At 47.7% G+C, this 20,731-nt stretch overlaps 1 protein-coding gene across 4 annotated transcripts in view; it reads left to right on the top strand.

Annotated features, from left to right (window-relative positions):
• SESN2 (sestrin 2) overlaps positions 1 to 16,569 on the top strand; it is a 19,097-nt gene extending 2,528 nt beyond the window's left edge. Inside the window, exons 2-10 of one of the 4 annotated variants that reach the window (XR_002831285.1) lie at positions 6,341 to 6,406; positions 8,253 to 8,492; positions 8,884 to 9,066; positions 9,177 to 9,389; positions 10,100 to 10,250; positions 10,748 to 10,866; positions 11,153 to 11,343; positions 13,979 to 14,188; positions 14,779 to 16,569. Coding sequence is in view for 3 of the 4 variants with exons in the window: in XM_014463060.2 (XP_014318546.1) it covers positions 6,341 to 6,406; positions 8,253 to 8,492; positions 8,884 to 9,066; positions 9,177 to 9,389; positions 10,100 to 10,250; positions 10,748 to 10,866; positions 11,153 to 11,343; positions 14,044 to 14,188; positions 14,779 to 14,865 (1,395 nt within the window). In the remaining variant the exon portion in view is untranslated. The remainder of the gene's footprint in view (positions 1 to 6,340; positions 6,407 to 8,252; positions 8,493 to 8,883; positions 9,067 to 9,176; positions 9,390 to 10,099; positions 10,251 to 10,747; positions 10,867 to 11,152; positions 11,344 to 13,978; positions 14,189 to 14,778) is intronic. The other 3 variants (XM_014463060.2, XM_006097260.3, XM_023760987.1) reach the window with 3 other exon arrangements.
• Positions 16,570 to 20,731: the final 4,162 nt, after the last annotated feature.

Raw genomic sequence — 20,731 nt, 5'->3', positions numbered from 1 at the left:
ATATATATATATATATATTTTAAGATTTTTAATTGATTTTTTAGAGAGAGAAACATCAATGGTTGCCTTCCATATGTGCCCTGACAATATCAAACCCGCCACCCGCCACCCAGGTATGTGCCCTGACTTGGGAATCAACCGGCAACCTTTCAGTGCACAGGACGATGCTCAACCAACTGAGCCACACCAGCCAGGGCTGTAATATTTATTAAGAGCACCTAGCCCGGCCGGAGTGGCTCAGTTGGTTGAGCACTTACCTGGGTGGCGTGTTCGATCTCAGGTCAGGGCATGTATGGAAGGCAACTGATCCATTTTTCTCTTCCTCTCCCTCTTTGTGAGCATATCCTCAGGTGAGGCTTAGAAATAGTAATAATAAAAATAAGAGCACCTGGGCAGAGCTCTGAGTTCATGTACTAGCCCTCCCACTCACTTGCTGTGTGAACTTGGCCAAGTAATCACTTCTCAGATCTGCATCTTCCTCCCATGCAGATTTGACTGAGAATACAAAGGCCAAAGCACAATACCTGGAACACAGTAACCTTGTCAAAAATGCTAGCTCTTGTAGAATGTGGCCAGCAAACATTTATATCTCTTTTCCCCAGGGTGTCTCACAGGGTGTGTTTGAGGGTGTCCCTCCTGCCTGAGGTGAGGGTTGGTCCATCCCTCTTAGGGACAATGCCTGGGAAGTGGTCTGGGCAAGCTGTGAGGGAGTGGCCTTTAGATGGAAGCCACAGGTCTGAGAGGGGAAAGTGGGTGGTGTCTGAACCCTTTCTACATATTTTCTCTTAAAGAGGACCTTGGGAAGATGTCTTCCTTAGAAGACAGCAAGGTGCTGAACTTACAAAGCCTGGTAGCCCAAGGTCCAAGGGAAACCCACATGTATGGTCCCCTCAACTACCATCACTTCACACACCCTTTCAAGGGGTTTATGCCGTTAGACACTTCAGTCTAGTATTGGTAGCATGTGTTCAGAGCCCTGTTAGGCTCAAGAATCACTTCCTCAAACATCATTTCCTCAGGGAAGCCTTTCCTCCCCGACAGATAAGGCCCCTCTGCATACCCTCTCCCAGTCCCCCTTCTCCTGTAGGAGCTTTTTATCCCAATTACAGTGTGACCGTTGTATAACCAGGCATTTCTTGTCTGTTCCCCTTGCTGGGCTAGAAACACTATAGGTCACATCCCCAGCACTGTTCTTAGCACCTAATAAGTGCGTGTAACTATTTGCCCCTCTTGGCTTAGCTGACCCTTGTGAACTGCGCAGGCTTTGAAGTTCGATCTGAGCTGTGCTGGTCTGGAACAGGACTCAGAAAGAGCTTCAGTGAGCTGTCGCTGAGGAAGGGACAATAGGACCCATTTCCCTGCACATGGTTGGGGGAAATCAGCCAGGTCAGATGTGTAAGGCACTTATCCCGGTGCCCCCATGGTCAGTCTGAGGCACCACCACACTCCCCTCCCCCAAGGCTGGTCAGAGGCTGCTTGCGCTATGTGTCCCTCTCTGGTGTAAACCCAGGCATGTGTCTGAGTTCAGTAGACCACAGCTGCTCACGGGGTAGCGGTGGGGGTGGAGTAGGCTCTGCCCTTCCCAGCTGGCAGAGTGACTTCGCAGGTGCCTGTAGCTGAGTCCTGGGGGTTGCAAGCTGCGGCTAGGATACCAGGAATGAAGGCTGGGGCTACTCCAGGAGGCTGATATGGGTGGTGGACAGAACCCCTGGAAGCCAGACTGAGCTGAGTTTAAATCTCAGATTGGCCACTTGTGGAACCTTAATCTTTCCTCAAGTGCAAAATAGAGACCCCCACCCCCACACCAGAACTGATGAAGATTAGATGGAAACTGTATACAAGTGCCTAAGCTGATATAACAACTCACATTTAGCAAGCACTTACATTAGGAGCCAGGCACTGAGCTCGGAGGTGATTATCCTCTTTTCACAACTTGCCTGAAACCCTCCCTGTTGAGTGGCCACCCAGAGGGCTGACTGATGAGTGTTCTTGCTGCCCTGAGGCACCCCCTCAGTTGGAACTATAGGAATAGTAACCGTTGATCTTCCTTCTGCCCATACTAGCTGTGTTACTCCGGTAGGTCACCTGCCCCTTCTGCTTTCCTTTCTTTAATCTATAAATTGGGGGGGGGGGGGCCTTGCCTTTATCATGTGTACTGTCTAATATGGTAGCCCTTAGCCACATGTGGCTATTTACATTTTGATAATTGTTTTAAAAATTAAAATTCAGTTTTCAGTTTTGAGTTGCACTAGTGACATTTCAAATGCTCAGCCCCCATGGCTAGGGGCTACCACCTTTGACATGCAGATAGACTATTCAATCATCATTGCAGAAAGTTCTGTTGGACTGCTCTGTGCTAGACACGGGTTAAGAACAGGGAACTAGTTCCAGTGTGCTCCCTCAAGGTAAGAAACGATGCAGTGTGACAGGTGCTGTGCTTGGGGTACTGGATTTCTGGGGATGAACCCCAGATGCAAAGCCTTGGGGCTGTTGAGACCTTGAAAAGTTTAGAGAATGGGAATAGTGTCTGCTGTTGCAGAAACCTGGTTTGGATCCCAACTTCGCTGCCTCCTTGGCTGAGTGACTCAAAGTGACTGTCTCTCTGAGCCTCACTCCTCAGCTGTAAAATAGGCACCTAGTAGTAGCAGTACCTGCCTTAAAGTGCATGTGAAATAAATGCTTAGCCAATGGTAATCACGGTTGTTATCTACCAGTATTATTATTGACTTCCTGTCTTGGGGAATAGGGGAGAGCTGATTTGGAGGCATCATCTCTTGGCGTCTCCTGCCCTGTCTGCTTTCTCTGAAGTTCTGGGTGTCAAGGTCAGAGAAGCATTCCTAGCATCAGAGCTCCGGGTTAGAATCTACTTGGTCTTGCCTTCAAAGCTTTGCAATTTCTATTCTCTTTGACTGGAATGCTGAGGTTCAGGGCCTCAGATCTGGTAGGATTAATATTTAGATATCAACTCAAAAGTTACCTCGTCCTGGCTCAGTGGTTTTTCTCTGTCTACTCAGACCTACAATATTGCATATCACCTCCCATCATTGCTCTATTTAATTTACTTCATATAATCTATAATTTTAAATCCTATTCCTAATTTTTTATTTGCCTTTCTCTATTAGATTGTAAATTCTGTGAAGGCTGAGACTTTGTCTTTTTATTCCTGTACTGTGGCTACCTGAAATGTAGTCATCAAAAACATTTGTTGAATGCACAGATTAATTTTGGCTCCACCTGGAAAGCTCTTAGCCCACTGCCTTACACACCCTGGCTATAAACTATGCTATGCCCACCCATTTAAATTAGAGTTGCTGGAGGCGGGGCCTTGCATATATATTTTGTTGTTGTTAATCTTCACCTGAGGATATTTTTCTATTGCTTTTTAGAGAGAGTGGAAGAGAGAGGGAAAGAGAGAGAAACATTGATGTGAAAGAAACACATCTATTGGTTGCCTCCTGCATGCGCTGGACCAGGGCAGGCCCGGGCCTCGGTCTGGGCCAGAAAGGAGCCTGCAACCAAGGTACGTGCCCTTGACCAGAATCAAACCCGGGACCCTTTGGCTCACAGGCTGATACTCTATCCACTGAGCCAAACCGGCTAGAGCGCACTGGTATTTTTTAAAAGCTTTTAAAGGGATTCTAAAGTACTGCTTGGGTTGAGATGCCATTGTTTGAAAAAACAACGAGGTTAATGATAGCTGACTTCTATTAAGTGCTTACTGTGATAGAGGTACTGAGGTAAGGGCATTATCTCATTAAATCCGTATGACCCAGTAAAAGTAGGTACTATTAGCCCCATTATTTGTTGAGGAAACCGAGGCTCACATAGGCAGCAGATGGTGGAGATGTCGTTTGAGCCTAGGCAGTTGTTGTCAGAGCCCCTGTCTTTTACTGTACTCCATTACCATCATCCTCATCATCAGGGCTGACTTACTACTTAGGACGCACAGGTTCCTTTCCTTGACAGCTCATGGGGCAGATTTTAGAGTGAAATGGGACTCCTAAGGCTGTTCCCTGTACCTTGCTAGCACTCTAGTGGGTCCTCTATCCCCCCAACCCCCAAATCCCAGTTCCACCCTGTCCTTCCCTACCCCACCTGGCTGTGGTTTCCTCTCTGTCCTCACATCCCCTGAGGGGGAGGCCCTTTTTGTGGAGTCAGCAATTCTTATCTCCCACACAGAGCTGTTAGGCTTTTTCTCTTTGGTGAGGGAGGAGGGGAAGCTGAAACAGGAGTGCTTGGGGCTTCTGGTGGCTTCTATGCTAGACTTGGACCCACCTGGCCTGGTAGCTCCCAGAAGTGTGGGCTGAAAGGGACCTGAGTAATCAGCCCAACTATCTTTTTTTTTTTTAAATATATTTTATTGATTTCTCACAGAGAGGAAGGGAGAGGGATAGAGAGAAAGAAACATCAATGAGAGAGAAACATCAATCAGCTGCCTCCTGCACACCTCCCACTGGGGATGTGCCCGCAACCAAGGCACATGCCCTTGACCGGAATCGAACCTGGGACCTTTCAGTCCGCAGGCCGACGCTCTATCCACTGAGCCAAACCGGTTAGGGCCCAACTATCTTTTTTTGTCCCAGCTTAAGGCCCAGAGAGTTTAGGTTACTTTCTCAGAGGCACACAGCAAGTTAGTGGCAGAATTTTTCACACGGGGACTTCCAGGTCCCATTGTTCTTTCCTTTGTCCTCTTTCAAAGCCCCAGAGCTCTGCCTCCCTCAGGGGGGTTTTGGCCATCTGAGAAGAAAGGTTCAGTTATAATATTTAGTTCTGGACAGGTAGGTCCATTGGTAATAAGTCTGGATTTTAATGAGATGGGGAGAGTTATTTCTGTCCAGTGAAGGTAAACTCTCTCTCTCTTTTTTTTTTTTTAATCCTCACTTGATATTTCTCCATTGATTTTTAGAGAGTGAAAGGGAGGGGGAGAGACAGAGAGAGAGAAACTATTGATGTGAGAGACATCAATTGGTTGCCTCCAACACGTACCCCGACCAGGGCTGGGGTTTGAGCCTGCAACCGAGGTACATGCCCTTAACGGGAATCATACCCGGGACCCTTCAGTCTGCAGGCCAATGCTCTATCCACTGAGCTAAACCGAATAGGGCCGGCAGTGCTGAGAGCCCCCCTTGCAGTTATTAAATCAAATGAATAAGTAAAACATCCTCTGTGAACTGTGAACCTCACCTCTAGGACTAGGAGCAGATTGAGTGAGTACATCATTGGTGGTTTCCAAAGAAGCTCCAATACATGCATGTCAGAAGCGCTGCCATGCATGCCCTGTCCTGATTCTCTTGAAGCCTCTGTGCTTTCTTTGTGTTCTTAATTCATAGGCTAGTGTGAATGACCGGGCCCTGCTCTCCACAAAATGTGATCTGGTAGTAGGGAGACCTAATTCAGACAAGTAGAAGACAATGTTTTCAGAAGCAAAAGCACTGGGAATTGTGGGATCACAGATGAGGCTGAAAGAAGTTTCCCAGGCCCTGGAAGACTGTAAAAGTTAGTTCTGCAAAAGGAATGACTAGTGGGAGAACAGTGGGCCTGAGTCACTAATTTATCTCAAAGGCTAAGGGAGGTGGAGGCAGAGTTTTAAGCCAGGTGATCAGATGTGCACATAAAGTTTACTCTGGCTGTAGAAAGGTTGCCCTCTTTAGAAACCACCAAGGTCACATACTCACTAAATCTGCTCCTACTCCTAGAGTTGGTGCTCAGGGGGCATATTTTATTTATTTTTGTTAATTTGGTAGAGGAATGGGTAGGATAGGGCAGGGAGACCATTGGTGAGGCTGTGGTTGGTAGAACAGACAAGAGATGGTAGTGGTCTGTGAGGTGGTGATGGTGGGAGGGATGACGAAATGACAATTTGAGAGAGATTGCAGCTGAAGTGGAGAATAGAATTATCCTAGGGATAATTAGCACTCAGACGAGAATAGAATTATCACAGGGATCTAGGGTACTTGGTAACCCGGCTTCAGGATGTAAATGAGGGGGTTCTTGTATGGATTCTCCAGGGCTGCCAAGCAGGTGGTCTCCTGGAGATGTGCAGTATGGTGGCTGTGTATTTCCCTTTCCCAGGCCCTCCCTACTCAGTACTGGGGCTCCCGACTCCCTGCCCAGTTTCTGAAGAGCTAAGCCTGTGGGGCGAGCCCTCTCTCTTGTTTGTTCTCTCTCCACCCACCAAACAGGTGTGTATCTCCCAAATGACTCCTCTATGCAGGCTGCACCAGAAAGGAGGTTTTCAAAGTTCAATGTGGCCCCTTGGGTAGGAGGAGAAGACTAGAGAGAGAACGTTCCTTTAGTCCTCCCTTTTACCTCCAACTAACCATGATGTGTTTCCTTCTAGGAGCAGAGGATGAGGTGGGCTCGGGGAGGCCCTCGAGGACCCAGCGCCTTCATCCCAGTGGAGGAGGTAAGCTTGGAAGGGGTTAGGAATTGTTGGTCGCTGGGAAGAGGGACATGGAACACTGGCTTGGTGAGGAGGGTCTTTTCCTGTCTCTTGAAATAGCAGTTTTGAAACTATCCCTTCAGGTTCCTGACTCATTTAATGTACAGAACAGCTCTAGGAAGCAGGCAAATTCACCCCATTTGCTGGGAAGAAACAGGCTCAAAGAGATAAAGTGGTAATAACACAGCTATGAAATGAACAAACTTTTGATCCCCAGAATAAGGCCTGCTTTTCCTCAAGAAGATAGAACCATCTGTGTTTATCTTCTCACTCTTGACTGTGCATATATTAAAGTTTTATTTTACTTCATAAGTATACGTTCATTATAAAAATTTTCCCCAATATTTCAGAATCTCCTTCTCCCCTGAGAAGTAATCAGTGTTGCCTAACCATTTGCCATTGTTTTCTAGCGGGGGTTTTTTTGTTTTTGTTTTTTTCATGCAGAACCAAGGTCATAGTTTACAGCATGTTTTTTGGGGGAGTTTATTGTTCTGTTCTGTTTTCTCACTTAATATAACAGAGACTCCTTTCATTTACTGAGTCAGATCATTCATCATTGTTTTTAACAGATAGCTATTGGATGATTAATCTGTGTCAGGTACTGTCCCGGGTGCTGGGGATACCACAGATAACAAGACAGACAAAAGTCCTTGCCATCATGGAACTGACATTCTAGTGTGGAGTTGGTGTATGGGGGTGCCTTCAGAGCACATGCACAGAACATTTTTTAAATAATAGTTTTCTTCTTTTTCTTTGGAAACAACTGTTTGTTTCCTTGTCCTCTTTTCTCTCCTAAACGTGTAGGCCAAGTAGTTAATGAACTGTTAACAAATGTCTAAGCCCCCAGTTCCCTCCACCCTTTGTAAATGGAAAATAAACAACCACTAGCTGGTTATTCATGTCTGCAGCCCAGAATTTGAAGCTCAAGTGTTGTTCTTGTATTTTATATTTTCATTTAGAAATAACCACTCCTGCCCTAGCCGGCTTGGCTTAATGGATAGAGCGTCGGCCTGCAGACTGGGGTCCCGGGTCCAATTCCAGTCAAGGGCACATGCCTGGGTTGTGGGCTTGAGCCCCACTGAGGGGTGTGTGGGAGGCAGCTGACCAATGATTCTCTCTCATCATTGATGTTTCTATCTCTCTCTCCCTCTCCATTCCTCTCTGAAATCAATAAACATATTTTTTAGAAAAAGAAAGAACCACTCCTCTTTTATAATAAAGAAAAGAACTAGGCTTTGGGGTTAATCTGGATTTGAATCCTGGTTTTGTCTTTTACTAGATCTGTAACCTTGAGCAAGGAATGAAACCTCTCTGGGCCTTGATTTCCTCATCTGTCAATGGGGGAAAGTAGTATTCACCTCACAAGATAATTGGGAAAATTCAATGAGATAATGCAAGGGATGCTCTAAACTCAGCCCTGCCATGGAGATAGCACTCGAGAAGTGTGAACTATTTTGCACCCATTTCCCATGGCTGTACGGTTTTGCACTGTTAAAACAGAAGCTCCATGAAGGCCGGAGAAAACTGTATTTTCATCTCTGTGCCTGAGTTTTTCTATCTAAAAATAGAGAATAGAATTATCTCATACTTGTAAGAATTAAATGAGTAAATACATATAAAGTGCTCAAACAGTGCTTGGCACATTGTAAGCATTATAAAAGTATTGGTTATTATATAAGGTATCTGGTAAGTATTTGATCACTTAATGAATTATATTTTACTCTCTTATTCTGTTTTGGGACATGGTTGTTTTCAGTTTCTTGCTATTATAATCCACTGTAATGAATGTGTTGGTCTCTTTGCGGGGAAGGACGGGAGGGGAACCCATCCTCTCCTCACCTTTGCTTGGCAGGTCCTACGGGAGGGAGCTGAGAGCCTCGAGCAGAACCTGGGGCTGGAGGCACTGATGTCCTGTGGGCGTGTGGACAACCTGGCAGTGGTGATGGGCCTGCACCCCGACTACCTTAGCAGATTCTGGCGCCTGCACTACCTCCTGCTGCACACAGATGGGCCCCTGGCCAGCTCCTGGCGCCACTACATTGCCATCATGGTGAGCCTGTCTGACCCCGACTCTCTTAGGGGTGGCCACATGGCGGGGGGTTCAGTCTGCAAATCTCTTTGCTGGGGACTTTCTGAACTGATTCCATACATGAGGAGGAGGAGGGGAAAGCCCTGGCTTTATTTGACTATAGAATTTTAGAAAAGAGGCATCTTTAGTGCCTGCTCTACAGCTTGGGAAACTGAGGCATAAAGGAGTAAATGACCTGCCCAAGGTCACAGCAAGCCAGTGGCAGAGCTGGGGTTAGAGCCTAAATTTCCTGCCTCTCAGGCAACAGTGAGGTCTATGCTGTCACCTTCCATGGGGTACTCACCCTGAGGAGGGCACAGAAAGAATAGCATGACCTAAGCTCACGCTGCTTTATGTGCCCTTACCGCCATAGGCTGCTGCCCGCCACCAGTGTTCCTACCTGGTGGGCTCCCACATGGCCGAGTTTCTGCAGACTGGCGGTGACCCTGACTGGCTGCTTGGCCTCCACCGTGCCCCTAAGAAGCTGCGCAAGCTTAATGAGATCAACAAGTTGCTGGCACATCGCCCATGGCTCATCACCAAGGAGCATATCCAGGTACAGTGGGTAGAGAGGCAGGTCCCCGAGGCGGCACAGGGGCCGGGCTGGGGTATGGCCGCTAGCCCAGGGGCAGGCACTGAGCAAGTCTGGCCTTCTTTCCTCTCCAGGCCTTGCTGAAGACGGGTGAGCATAGCTGGTCCCTGGCTGAGCTCATCCAGGCCCTGGTCCTGCTCACCCACTGTCACTCACTGGCCTCCTTCGTGTTTGGCTGTGGCATCCTCCCTGAGGGGGACCCGGAGGGCAGCCCTGTACCCCAGGCACCTTCACCCCCCAGCGAGCGAAGCAGCCCCCCCAGCAGAGACTCACTGAACAATTCTGGGGTAAGTCACTGGCCGGTGTTTGGGTGGGAGAGGAAGCTGGCATGGCCTGTCATCCCTGGACAGAAGCCACTGCTTCACTACCTCACAGTGATAAGCCTTAGAAAAGTTATCTGACTTTGAAGTTCCATTTCCTCATCTATAAAATGAGGATAAAGACCTACTTCATAATGAGTTGTGAGGACTAAGTGAAATAACCATGTGACTGGCCCTCAACATGTAGATCCATAGACTAAACGTCTCCTGGGTTTTACCACTTTCAAAATACAACGTTTGCTTCTTATTTTGTAAGGTGGCCTTGCTTGTTTTAATATGAAAACACAGGTATTTTAAAAGTCCCTTACCTGTGAGGGTAGTTGATGCTCAGAGAAGACATGTCTGTTCTGTAGTTTTGTGTTTTTTAAATTATTGCTTGATTTGAGACAGAGAGAGAAACATTGATTTGTTGTTTCACTTATTTATGCATTCATTGGTTGATTCTTGTATGTACCCTGACCAGGGGTCAAACCCACAACCTTGGTGTATCAGGATGACGCTCTAACCAAAGGAGCTACCTGGGCCAGGGCTGATTCTGTAGCTTCTTAAACTTCACTTGGGGAAGCATAGACCACGAGCTGCCCGTTCAGAAAGGCCTGGCATGTGGGAAAGATGTGTGGAATTTCTTGGGGTGGCCGAGAGAGGAGTAGATGGTCATCTTTGGGTCCCCCCTGCAGGGCTTCGAGGCTGCCCGAGACGTGGAGGCTTTGATGGAACGCATGAGGCAGCTGCAGGAGAACCTGTTGCGGGATGAGGGAGCGTCTCAGGAAGAGATGGAGAGCCGCTTTGAGCTGGAGAAGTCGGAGAGCTTGCTGGTGACCCCCTCGGGTACGGGATCACAGGCGTCCAGGTCCCAGGGCCTGCCCCCTTCTTCTGCCATCTCTGTTGAGGAGTAGGCACCTCTAAGTGCTGCATCTCTTATATTTTGGGGTCAGACCTGAGTTTGAATCTGGCCTGCGTTAGCCTTTCTGCCAGAGTGACCACTAATAAATCACTTCCTGCCTCGGGCCTGTCTCCTCACACATAAAGGATTGATGTGAAGGGTAAATGGAATAAGAAAAGCAAAGCTCTTTACCCAGAGCCCGGCCCAGGATGAGTGGCTCCATATAACTCCTACTACTATGACTGTTATTATTACTGGGGGCCTCGATCCTGGGCCTGATTCGCCTCCTCCCGTGGGAATCCTGGTTCCACTCGCTGTAGGGAGGGGCTTTCTCTGGCCTTATACTCTGCATTGCCTGGCCCCACATTGATGATTACTCAGGAGTGAAGATCTCTGTGCTCCATGCCTTGGCCTCACTGTGATCTCTTTCTGATATTCTCAGCTGACATTCTGGAGTCCTCTCCACACCCAGACATGCTGTGCTTTGTAGAAGACCCCACTTTCGGATATGAGGACTTCACCCGGCGAGGGACGCAGGCGCCCCCTACCTTCCGTGCCCAGGTGGGCTTTCCCCACTGAACTTGGCATTGCTCCTGATTTACAATCAAAGGGTGGATGATTTGAGTGATTAGAGTTGGGTACCTTCTCTCCCTCAAGATTCCTTGAGGGACGTGGGAGACCCTGGATCATGAAGGGACCCATCTGTGCCCTAAGTGCATCCCTCTTGGCTTCTCGGGCCCAGACTAAGCAGTAGATTAGATTTGTGGGGTGGGGAGGTGTGCTGTAGAGGATGGGGTCTCTCTGCCCAGCCTTGAGCCATTTATTGATCCCTTCCCACGTTTCTCAGGATTATACCTGGGAAGACCATGGCTACTCCCTGATCCAGAGGCTTTACCCGGAGGGTGGGCAGCTGCTAGATGAGAAGTTCCAGGCAGCCTACAGCCTCACCTACAACACCATGGCCATGCACAGCGGAGTGGACACCTCCATGCTCCGCAGGGCCATCTGGAACTACATCCACTGCGTCTTTGGCATCAGGTAAGCACAGGTCTCCTCATCCAGGATGTGTGTGCACTGCAAGTCCTCAGTCTGCACTTACAGTGGTTTCCTTTTTTGTTTTTTTCTTTTCCTTTCTTCCTGCCTATGCTATTTTTCAAAGCAAATTTTTTTCTTTGCTGATTACAAAAGATAATAAATATGCTTACTGTTTGAACCTTATAAATGAACACACTTTAATCCCACTCCATAGAGATAACTATCCTATATAATAAAGAGGGAATATGCAAATTGACTGTCACTCCACCACAAAGATGGCTGCACCCATAGCAGAGGTGGGGTTTCCATAACACAAGATAGCTGCACCCACAGCTGAGGCCGAGCTCCTGTAATGAGCCTTAACAAGCAATCAGCAGGGACCTGAGGCTGCGCGTCCCCCACCCCCACCCCCGTGGGGCTTGACAGGGGACCTCAGGTCGCGCCCCCCACCTTGGTGCCAGGCTGGGGAACCTCAGGCTCCGCCCCCCATCTGGCAGGGCTTGACAGGGGACCTCAGGCCACACACCCCCGCCCAGTGGGGCTTGACTGGGGACCTCAAGGCGTGCCCCTGCCCAGTGGGGCTTGACAAGGGTGGGACTGGCCGGGTCTGGATCTAGCCCAATGGGGTGGGGTGGGGCAGCCAGGTCTGGGTCTCCGCGATTTTGAGGCACACGTGGGTGGGCGGGGACAACTCTGGGTCCCGTGGTGCGCCTCAGACTCTGGCAGGAGGAAGATTTTCATATACATTTTACTAATTTTCTTTCATCTCTGACACTTCTATTATAGAGAAAGGGCAAATGCAATATTAAAATATTTCCTCTAATTAATCCCCCCTTTTTATATATTTTTATTGATTTTAGAGAGGAAGGGAGAGGGATAGAGATAGAAACATCAATGATGAGAGAGAATCATTGATCGGCTGCCTCCTGCACGCCCCCCACTGGGGATCGAGCCCACAACTCAGGCATGTGCCCCTGGCCGGAATCGAACCTGGGACCCTTCAGTCCTCAGGCCGACGCTCTATCCACTGAGCCAAACTGGCTAGGGCTTAATCCCCTTTTAATGTGCACGAATTTCGTGCACCGGGCCACGTATGTGTGTGTGTGTGTGTGTGTGTGTGTGTGTGTGTGTGTGTGTAATCAGAGAGAGAGAGAGAAATACCAATGAGGAGAGAGAATCATTGATTGGCTGCCTCCTGCACGCCCCACACTGACCAGGAATCAAACCGTGACCTCCTGGGTCATAGGTCGATGCTCATCACTGATCCACACAGGCTGGGCTGTGACATTTTTCTATATTGCTTCTTTTCTTTCTTATGTAGTTGCTTTTGTATAGTTGAAATTATAATGGTTATTTCATTTAAAATATATATATGTAGGTAGGGGTGTGTCAAGGGCGGGGGGGAAAAAAAGGACACTTATGTAATACCCTTTGTAATACTTTAAGCGAAAAATAAAAAAATATTTTAAAAAAATAAATAAATAAATAAAATATATATATGTATATGATAATTGTAAAGAGATACAGCCTGATTTTTAGTAAATTTAGAAAACAGATAACAAAAAGAAGAAAATAAAAACTATCCATGATAACCATCCTTTCTTCTTCTTGTCAGGTATTTCCTTCTTGTTTTCCATGCACAAATAACCAAAACATACATATAATTTTATGAAAACAATATTTTCTTGCGTATGTGTCACTATTTTACTTAAGCAAACATGCGCATATTTTAGTGAACCATGATTCTTTTCTTGCTTTTCTCATTTAACAGTTTAGTTCAAGCATCAAAAAAATCCCCCAATTTTTAAAAGGGTATAAATGTAAATTTCTGTGTATTCCTAACTGCTAATCATATTTCACTGGGTGGGTTGAGTTGTACTTAATTGGCTGCCATCCCACTCGTCATTGTCAGGTTTCTAACTCAGAGGAGGCCAAGGATGGATAGGCACAGGCTAGTTCCTGCCCAGCTCTCAGGTCCAGGATCCTCAATTCTCCAACACAGTCCTTGACCTGATACCTTTATCTACTGGATCTGTCTTCCAGTTTTTAACCAGTCTTCCCATCGATGACTCACTGGCTCGCAGGACTGGCGAATGATAAAGTAGCTTCTAGACTGGTCACCAACTTGCTCTTTGACTTGAACAACTTAATTGTCTTCTCCAGGCCTTAGTTTGCCCATCTCTAAAATGAGTGCCATCTCCTTTTTGCCATTTCCACCTTCCTTCTCCAGGGCAAATACTTGCACTCACCTCCTGTCCCATCTTCCATGGCCTTGACTCTAAAGTAGTAAATATGACCTTGGAGCCAGGTAGAGCTGGCTTTGAATCCCATTCCCACCTGTGTGACCTAGGACAAGTGACTTTACTTCTCTGAATCTCAGTTTCATCTACAAAATGAGGCTGATGAATACAGTATATTGTATGTAATAGTTTTGTATACAGTAGTGTACAATAGTTTAAGGATTCCTTGAGTATATGTTCACATGGTACATAGTTGATACCAAATAAAGCATGCTTATTCTTTATTCATTCCTTGGTCTGTGACATATGACATCAGCTATTTTTCTAAGAGGAACCAAGCTTCTAGTTGCTTCCTCCCTTCTGCCTTTTCTTGCTACTCTCTGTTCCTTCTTTTACAGGGTGGGGCTGGAAGAGAGGAGCTCGTTCTGGAAGCTGAGTGATGCTGTTGTGCCTTTTCATCTAGGTATGATGACTATGACTACGGGGAGGTGAACCAGCTCCTGGAGCGGAACCTCAAGGTCTATATCAAGACAGTGGCCTGCTACCCAGAGAAGACCACCCAGAGAATGTACAGACTCTTCTGGAGGCACTTCCGCCACTCAGAGAAGGTACGGGGGCAGGGTGGAACTGGATCAGCCCGGCCAGTGGAGAGGGCAAGGGGTCAGGGCCCAATAAGGTACGCCAGACTGAGTCTGTACTGCCAGCTAGGATACCTGGGTATATTGTACTGGGTTTAAGTACTACTCCACGAAGTGATTTCAGACTCCACTGATTCACCTATATGATGGGAATGTGCTTTGCAGGGTCCTCCATGGCAGCCAGGAGGATCTGGGTTGAAACCATAACCCATCAGTAGCAGTATAACCTTGGGCATGTCACTCTGCCTCCTCAAGCTTTTTTATTTTGACAATGGGAATAAATACTACCTGCATTTCGATTGCTGGGAGGATGAAATGGGAAAATGAATGTAAATCTCCAATCCCAAACAGGTGCTCAGTGGTAGCTCTTAGTTTAGCTTTGGGGATAAAGAGATTAGTCACAACAAAGATGAATATGCTTGAAATTCGTGAGCAGTCCTTGCCCCAAATCGCTCAGAGCCTTAGGATGAGGTGAGTGGTCAGGGATGGTGGCAATGTGGGAGGGATGGGGATGGCGAGGACTGACATCATTTGCTGACAAGCCCCCCTCTGTGCCCCAGGTCCACGTGAACTTGCTGCTTCTGGAGGCCCGCATGCAAGCTGCCCTGCTCTATGCCCTCCGTGCCATCACCCGCTACATGACCTGACTCCCACACAGGCCCCGGGCCCGGAGCAGCTAACTCTCGGGCATCCTCCTCTGCAGGAACTTTTCTGTCTGGAGACAGACCCGATCCCTTTCTGTCCCACGCCCACCCACCACACTCGGGGGGTGGGCTTTTGTGTGAGGTGCAGCCCCCAAGCCACACCCTACATTTTCTCACTGGAATGGACAGGATCTCTGGGATCTCAGCTGTGGCCCTGGGAGCTGGAAGAGGACTAGCAGATCTGCAGGGGCCCTCTTCCTGCCCCTGAACCCAGAGGCAGAAGGCACAGGAAGTAAATGGGCTGAATTCGGATTTATGTACCTCCAGGTGGGGCCCACCACAAGGACTGTGGCCTTCCTGGACTGGAAAGGTCCCCGGCTGGCCCCTGAGGGAGAGGGGCCAACACCTGCAGGGACTGACACTCCAAGCAGCTTTCCTTTTCCTCCATCATTCTCATTTCATTACCTCTCACCTGCCATTAACCCATCAATGTGAAAGTCGGGGTCACAGCTGGTCTGTGCATCCGGCTCCCCAAAGACCTGTTCAGTTGGGCAGCCTGAAGGCCCCTTGTTTCCTGATTGCCCCAATCCTATTTCATTTCCTTTGACCTCCTCTGACCTCCCACCCTTTCCTCCGACACCTGGTGGTGTGAGGCCCCAGAAGAGAGACCAAGCACATCAAAAAAGTAGATGATCTCTAGAGAATTTGAGTAGCTTTGAGGGTCACTTTGCCTTTTGAAGTGTAGGGAGTATTAGATATTAAATTCTCTGTATTTTGGTCCTTTGTGGATGAAGTCCAGACCTCTCCAGGGCCTCACCTTTAGAGCCACAGTCAGTGGCTGTGAGGAGGAGGACGGGGCAATCTTCTCCCCAGAGCTTGGCCTCTCCTGTCTCCTGAGCTCTGCTGCAGATATTTGCCAAAAACTTGATCCTTTCTAGGTGGCCCATGGCCCAGCGGGAGAGATGGGAGACCCCAGGGTTGCTTGGGCCCTGCCACTGGCCCGGTGACCATGGCTATGTTGCCAAACCTCCTTGACCCCGATTTCCTGGGTTTCAGACTAAGGGGAGGGGATACTTTCCATGCCTGAGTCTTCACTCTGGGTGTCTCAGGCCAACCTGCCAGCAGTGAACTGCAAATGGTGCAGGATTTTGAAGGCCTCCGGGGACTCCCACTCTTGCGGTCAGTCTCCCGGCTGCCTTCCAAGGACCACCCAGATTCTGTCCCCTCTCCTCAGTTTTAGGTGGATCACTTGGAGGCAGAAGCAGCCAAGGACTGACCCCAGGCACTTTCTGTAGCAAACAAGCTGTGAATTACGACTTCCCTGGCCCTTCTTCCAGCAGTATGTGCCTCCTCTCTGACCAGTTTGGAGGTGACTGAAGAAAGGCAAGGGCCAAGATGCTGCTTGCTTCTGACCCTCCTCCCTGGGGTGGGGCAGGAAAGGAGCCTGGTCAGTGTGCCACATTTCATACCCGTGCAGGCATGGGGAAGCGACTGGCACCTCAGACGTCACAGCCCTCCCTGCAGTGAAGCTGGGCGGGAGGGAAGAGGCCCCAGCCTGGGTTTAGAGTCTAGAGAGGACATGATGACTCTGTAAATGTTCTGTGGGTGGACAGGGAGGGGTATTCAGTGTTCAAGTGCACACGTCTTTGGCTTTGTTACCAGTTCTGTATGATGAGAAATAAAAGTTCACCGAGGTTTTGTTTTGTACTGCTTGTTAATGGACTATTTTTCTATTTCCTAAGGGTCATGGTTCACCTCTTAGCAGGAAGCTGTGATTGCGTCATGGACTTGACCTGCTAGCCCCAACCCTACTGGGCACTTGTGCCCAGTGACTGCAGGATTGGGAGTGGTTGGCATTGAAACTTCTGTACCTTCGGTATCCAGTCCTTTCACCCATTTGTAGCGGGCCAGGCACTATGGAAATATAATGGGCATGTGTTTTTTTCACTAAGCCTGGCCCTTGACTGGGTACTTGGAGGCCATTTCTCTGAATATGCAAGGGAATTGGGACAGAGGTAAAGTGACATTGCTGAGACCACGTAGCTAGTAAGTGGTAAAGCTCGATTCCACCTGGGGTCTGCTTGACCCTAAGGCCTGGACATTTAATCTTCCTATTTTCTCCACTATTAGGCTCCCCCTATGGCAGAGGCAGGCTGTTTGAGAATCTCTGGGGGCTCCCCTTCTGTCCCCTGCCCCACCACATTATGCTTATCTGCTTCTCATCCTTCCTTCTCTGGCACCAAGGAGATAGAACTAGGCATAAGGAGTTAGATGTGACTCTCCCTAACCCCAGGTTATGCCAGTGCCATTTAGTAGCTTTATGACCTTGGTCAAGCTTTTGAACTCTGGGCACCAGGAACTTCAGTAAACTTAGGATAATCACATCATGACTAAGAGTTAAGCCCTCTCCTGCTGTCTTCCCCACTTGCCTTCAAAAATGAAAATGGCCTCCTCCAGGAAGCCTTCCCTGACTGACTTCATGTCCCCTTTTCATTTTTGCAGTGTTCTCACATTTGTTCTTCCTTCTACAGTCATTTAAGAGGATGTGAAAGAGTAAATCAGATCTGGAGTACAAAACTTGGATCTGGTGCTGACTCAGTCACTTACCCTGGGGCAAAGGGATGCAAGAGGAAACTATGCCTCAAGTTTCTTCTCCCATGAAAACGGTCACAAAATGTTTTCATTTCCAGGTAGCACTATTGAGTGACTGTTGTCAGATGTATTCAGATTTAATCTCTTACTCTTCACAACAACCCTGGAAGAAAGGAGTGGTGTTCCCATTTTATAGATGTAGAAAAGGAACTTCAAGGGAGAGTCTAGGGCAGGGGTGGGCAACCTTTTTGTGAGTGTGTGCCAAAACCAGCAAAATCTCTGACTCAAAATTCTTCTGCATGCCAACCCTGATTTTTTGAGAACATGTTACGCCTACTTGATATCTCTTAAGGTGTACGTATGTGAAGAACCTTGAAGAAATAATAAAATGCATTCAAGCGACAAAAACACAGTATATGATGGTGAAAAATACATTTTTTAATGTATACATGAACATTGATAGTCCGACAGAAAACTTTATGACTCCGTTTGATATTATCAGTGGGACTTTTGCTGCTGCATCACTGATGAGAGATTTTACATCAGGTTTATATTTCGTGACCTTCAGAGATATGCATGAGCTACTACTTTCATCCGTCAGGCTACTCCTATTACGAGACTTAACTAAATTCATCACTGAGAACAAAGATTCACAAGCATATGTGGATGAAAACATGGAGAGTAACGCTGTTGCAAAGTTTTTTAAACAGAAAGAATTTTCTGGAATGGCATTCCTCAATAGTTCGTTTTCGACACTTCTCTCTGGTACTCCTGTCTCTAATCACTTTTTTTCAATGTTTTCCAAGTCAACTTTAAGGTCAATAAATCTCTGCTTCAAATTGAGCTACTCTGAAATTCAATCAACTGCATTTCAAAGTCAGCCATGTCTATCCATGAAAACATTTGTAAGTTTAGTTCCTCCAGTTTCATGCTGTCTGGAAACATGAATTTTGCTGTCTCTTCCAGTTCTCTGAATTTCGCAAATCTTGAGAAGAACTGCTCAATAGTTGACTCGATGTTTAAAAACAGCTTTTGAAGGCTTTCACAGTCTTTTCTGTCACCTTTCGGGAGGTCTTTGATGTGCCTCTTGAGGTTTGGGAAATATCTAAATCTCTCACCATCCACATCCCTCTTAAAGACTTCCAGTTTCTTTTCAAAAGCCTTTATGTAACCAAACATAACATCAAGTGTCTTGCCAGTTCCTTGTAATTTAACATTTCATTCAAATGTTCACAAAAATTGTAACTGGAAGATTATAAGAGAGGGTTTCGCGTGCCAGCAAAAGTTACTGGCGTGCCATGGTTGGCACGCATGCCAGGGGTTGCCCACCCCTGGTCTAGGGAATACCAACTTGACCGGGGGTCAAGTTCCAGCTTTGACAGGTAATGTCTGATCATAAGCAAATTACTTCAATTCTTCCGCCTCAATTTCCTTATCTATGCAATGGGATTAATACCTAGAGCCAGAGGAGGGTTGTGTGAATTAAATAATGCATGCATGAAAAACACAACACAGTTCAGGTACCTAGCCCCCAGTACTAGTGAGCCATTTAGAATTCAGATATCTGCCCAATGTCACGTAATTGAAGTAGGATTTGAACCCTTGTCCGTCTGATTCCAGAGCATCACTTCTGTCCCCAAACTCCCTATGCCTTCAATCTGCATTTTTAAAAATCGTGTTCAAGTCCATTTGCATGTGGGATTGAAAACTCTTGGCCCAAGATTGGATCTAGTGAATCTGTTTCGGTCTTCTGCAGCCCGACAACCAAGACATCACATTTACCCAGGTTGGAGCCTGGAAGGTTGCTAGTGGCTTGATGGTTTGTGTGGCCTTTGGAGCCAGGCTTGGACTGAGGACTGCTGAGAGTGAGTCTCCTCCAGCAGGTTTCACACATGCGTCAGAGCCCTAGGAAAAGTGGAATGAAGACCTGGGGTTCACAGACTTTTTGTGTTTCAGAATCTCTTAAAGGACAAGTGGTTGGAGGTAGAGCTCAGAAATTGGCGTCTTTAACAGCTTCCCTGGCGTGCTGATGCCCAGACCATGCTTTCATTCAATAGATGTTGTGCGCATAATATGTAAATGCCCTGGACACAGAACAGTGAACAACACAGGCGCGGTTCCTGCTCCCTTGGCATTTACTGTCTAGTGCAGGAGACAGACATTAGATCATTACACAACTAATTATGTAATTGTGATCGGCACCTCCAAGGAGAAATACAAGGTGCTTTACAACCTAACAGCAGAGCTTTTTCTTCCAATGAAATCTGTTGGACTTTTGCAGAAACTAAAACACACCCAAGAAGAGCAGTTTCCCGCCCAAGGAAGCACCTTGGAACCCAAGGGCTCCATGGAACAGTTGGAAAACTACATTCCTCCAATCATGGAGCTGTGGTGAGCATCCCAGACTGTCTCTCATTCCTCCCCCCTCCCCCACTCAACCAGGAAAAGCCTCAGGGGAGGCCCTCTCTGGGAACTGCCCCGAGTCCACGGGAGCTGCCTAGCTCATGGTTATGCCCCTTTAGGCCGTCTGCCTCCAATGACTGACTGGAGGGACAGGAGTAGACAAAGGCCTGGCCCCTTTACCTCCATTGAAACAACTCAGGGATTTTTCCCAGCTCTAGTGCTCCCTTCAGGATCAGCCGAGGCCAACATTGCAGCCCCATCTCTTCTGTCCACCCTGTTTCCCACTGTCCTATGGTACTGGCCCCCAATATACCCCCCGTATGCAAATTTCCATCTCAGGGTCTGCTTACCAAGGTACTTGACCTAAGATACTCTCTTATTACAGATGGTGAAATAAAGACCAGAGAGGGGAAATGACTTGCTTGAGGTCACACCTGGACCTTCAGATCCTCTTCATAGTTTGTCACCACTCTGCGTCAGTCCTCCAACTTCCTGTCTTTACTTCTCTTCCTGAGGCTGGAGGCAACAGCTGCGATGCTGGAAGGACCATCCCCACGCTCATGACTGGAGACCTTGGGCAAGTCACTTCCCCTCTGGGGAGGTTAAAACACTGCCTGCCTGCTCCCTGTTCTCTCAAGTCAGCCTGTGTGTGATGTCCCTGGCCCTGAGAAAAACCATGGCTCAGCTGGTGACAGCAGCAGAAATTCTTCCCCTTGTGTCTGAGTCACCTCGGACCTCACTGTTGGTTCCAGCTGGGGGCGGGCCTTGAGCTTCAGTCCCAATTCTGAGTAGCTAAACTCACATGTCAAGAAGGAACCCCTTTTCTTTGTTCATGTCAACATTACGGAGTGCTTGTTTTGTCCCAGACACTGCT

This window comes from Myotis lucifugus, unplaced genomic scaffold (genome assembly GCF_000147115.1).
Source record: "Myotis lucifugus unplaced genomic scaffold, Myoluc2.0 scaffold_197, whole genome shotgun sequence".
Taxonomy (NCBI): Eukaryota; Metazoa; Chordata; class Mammalia; order Chiroptera; family Vespertilionidae; genus Myotis; species Myotis lucifugus.
The sequence above is the reverse complement of the archived record's forward strand: the minus strand, read 5'-3'. Positions and strand labels throughout refer to the sequence as shown.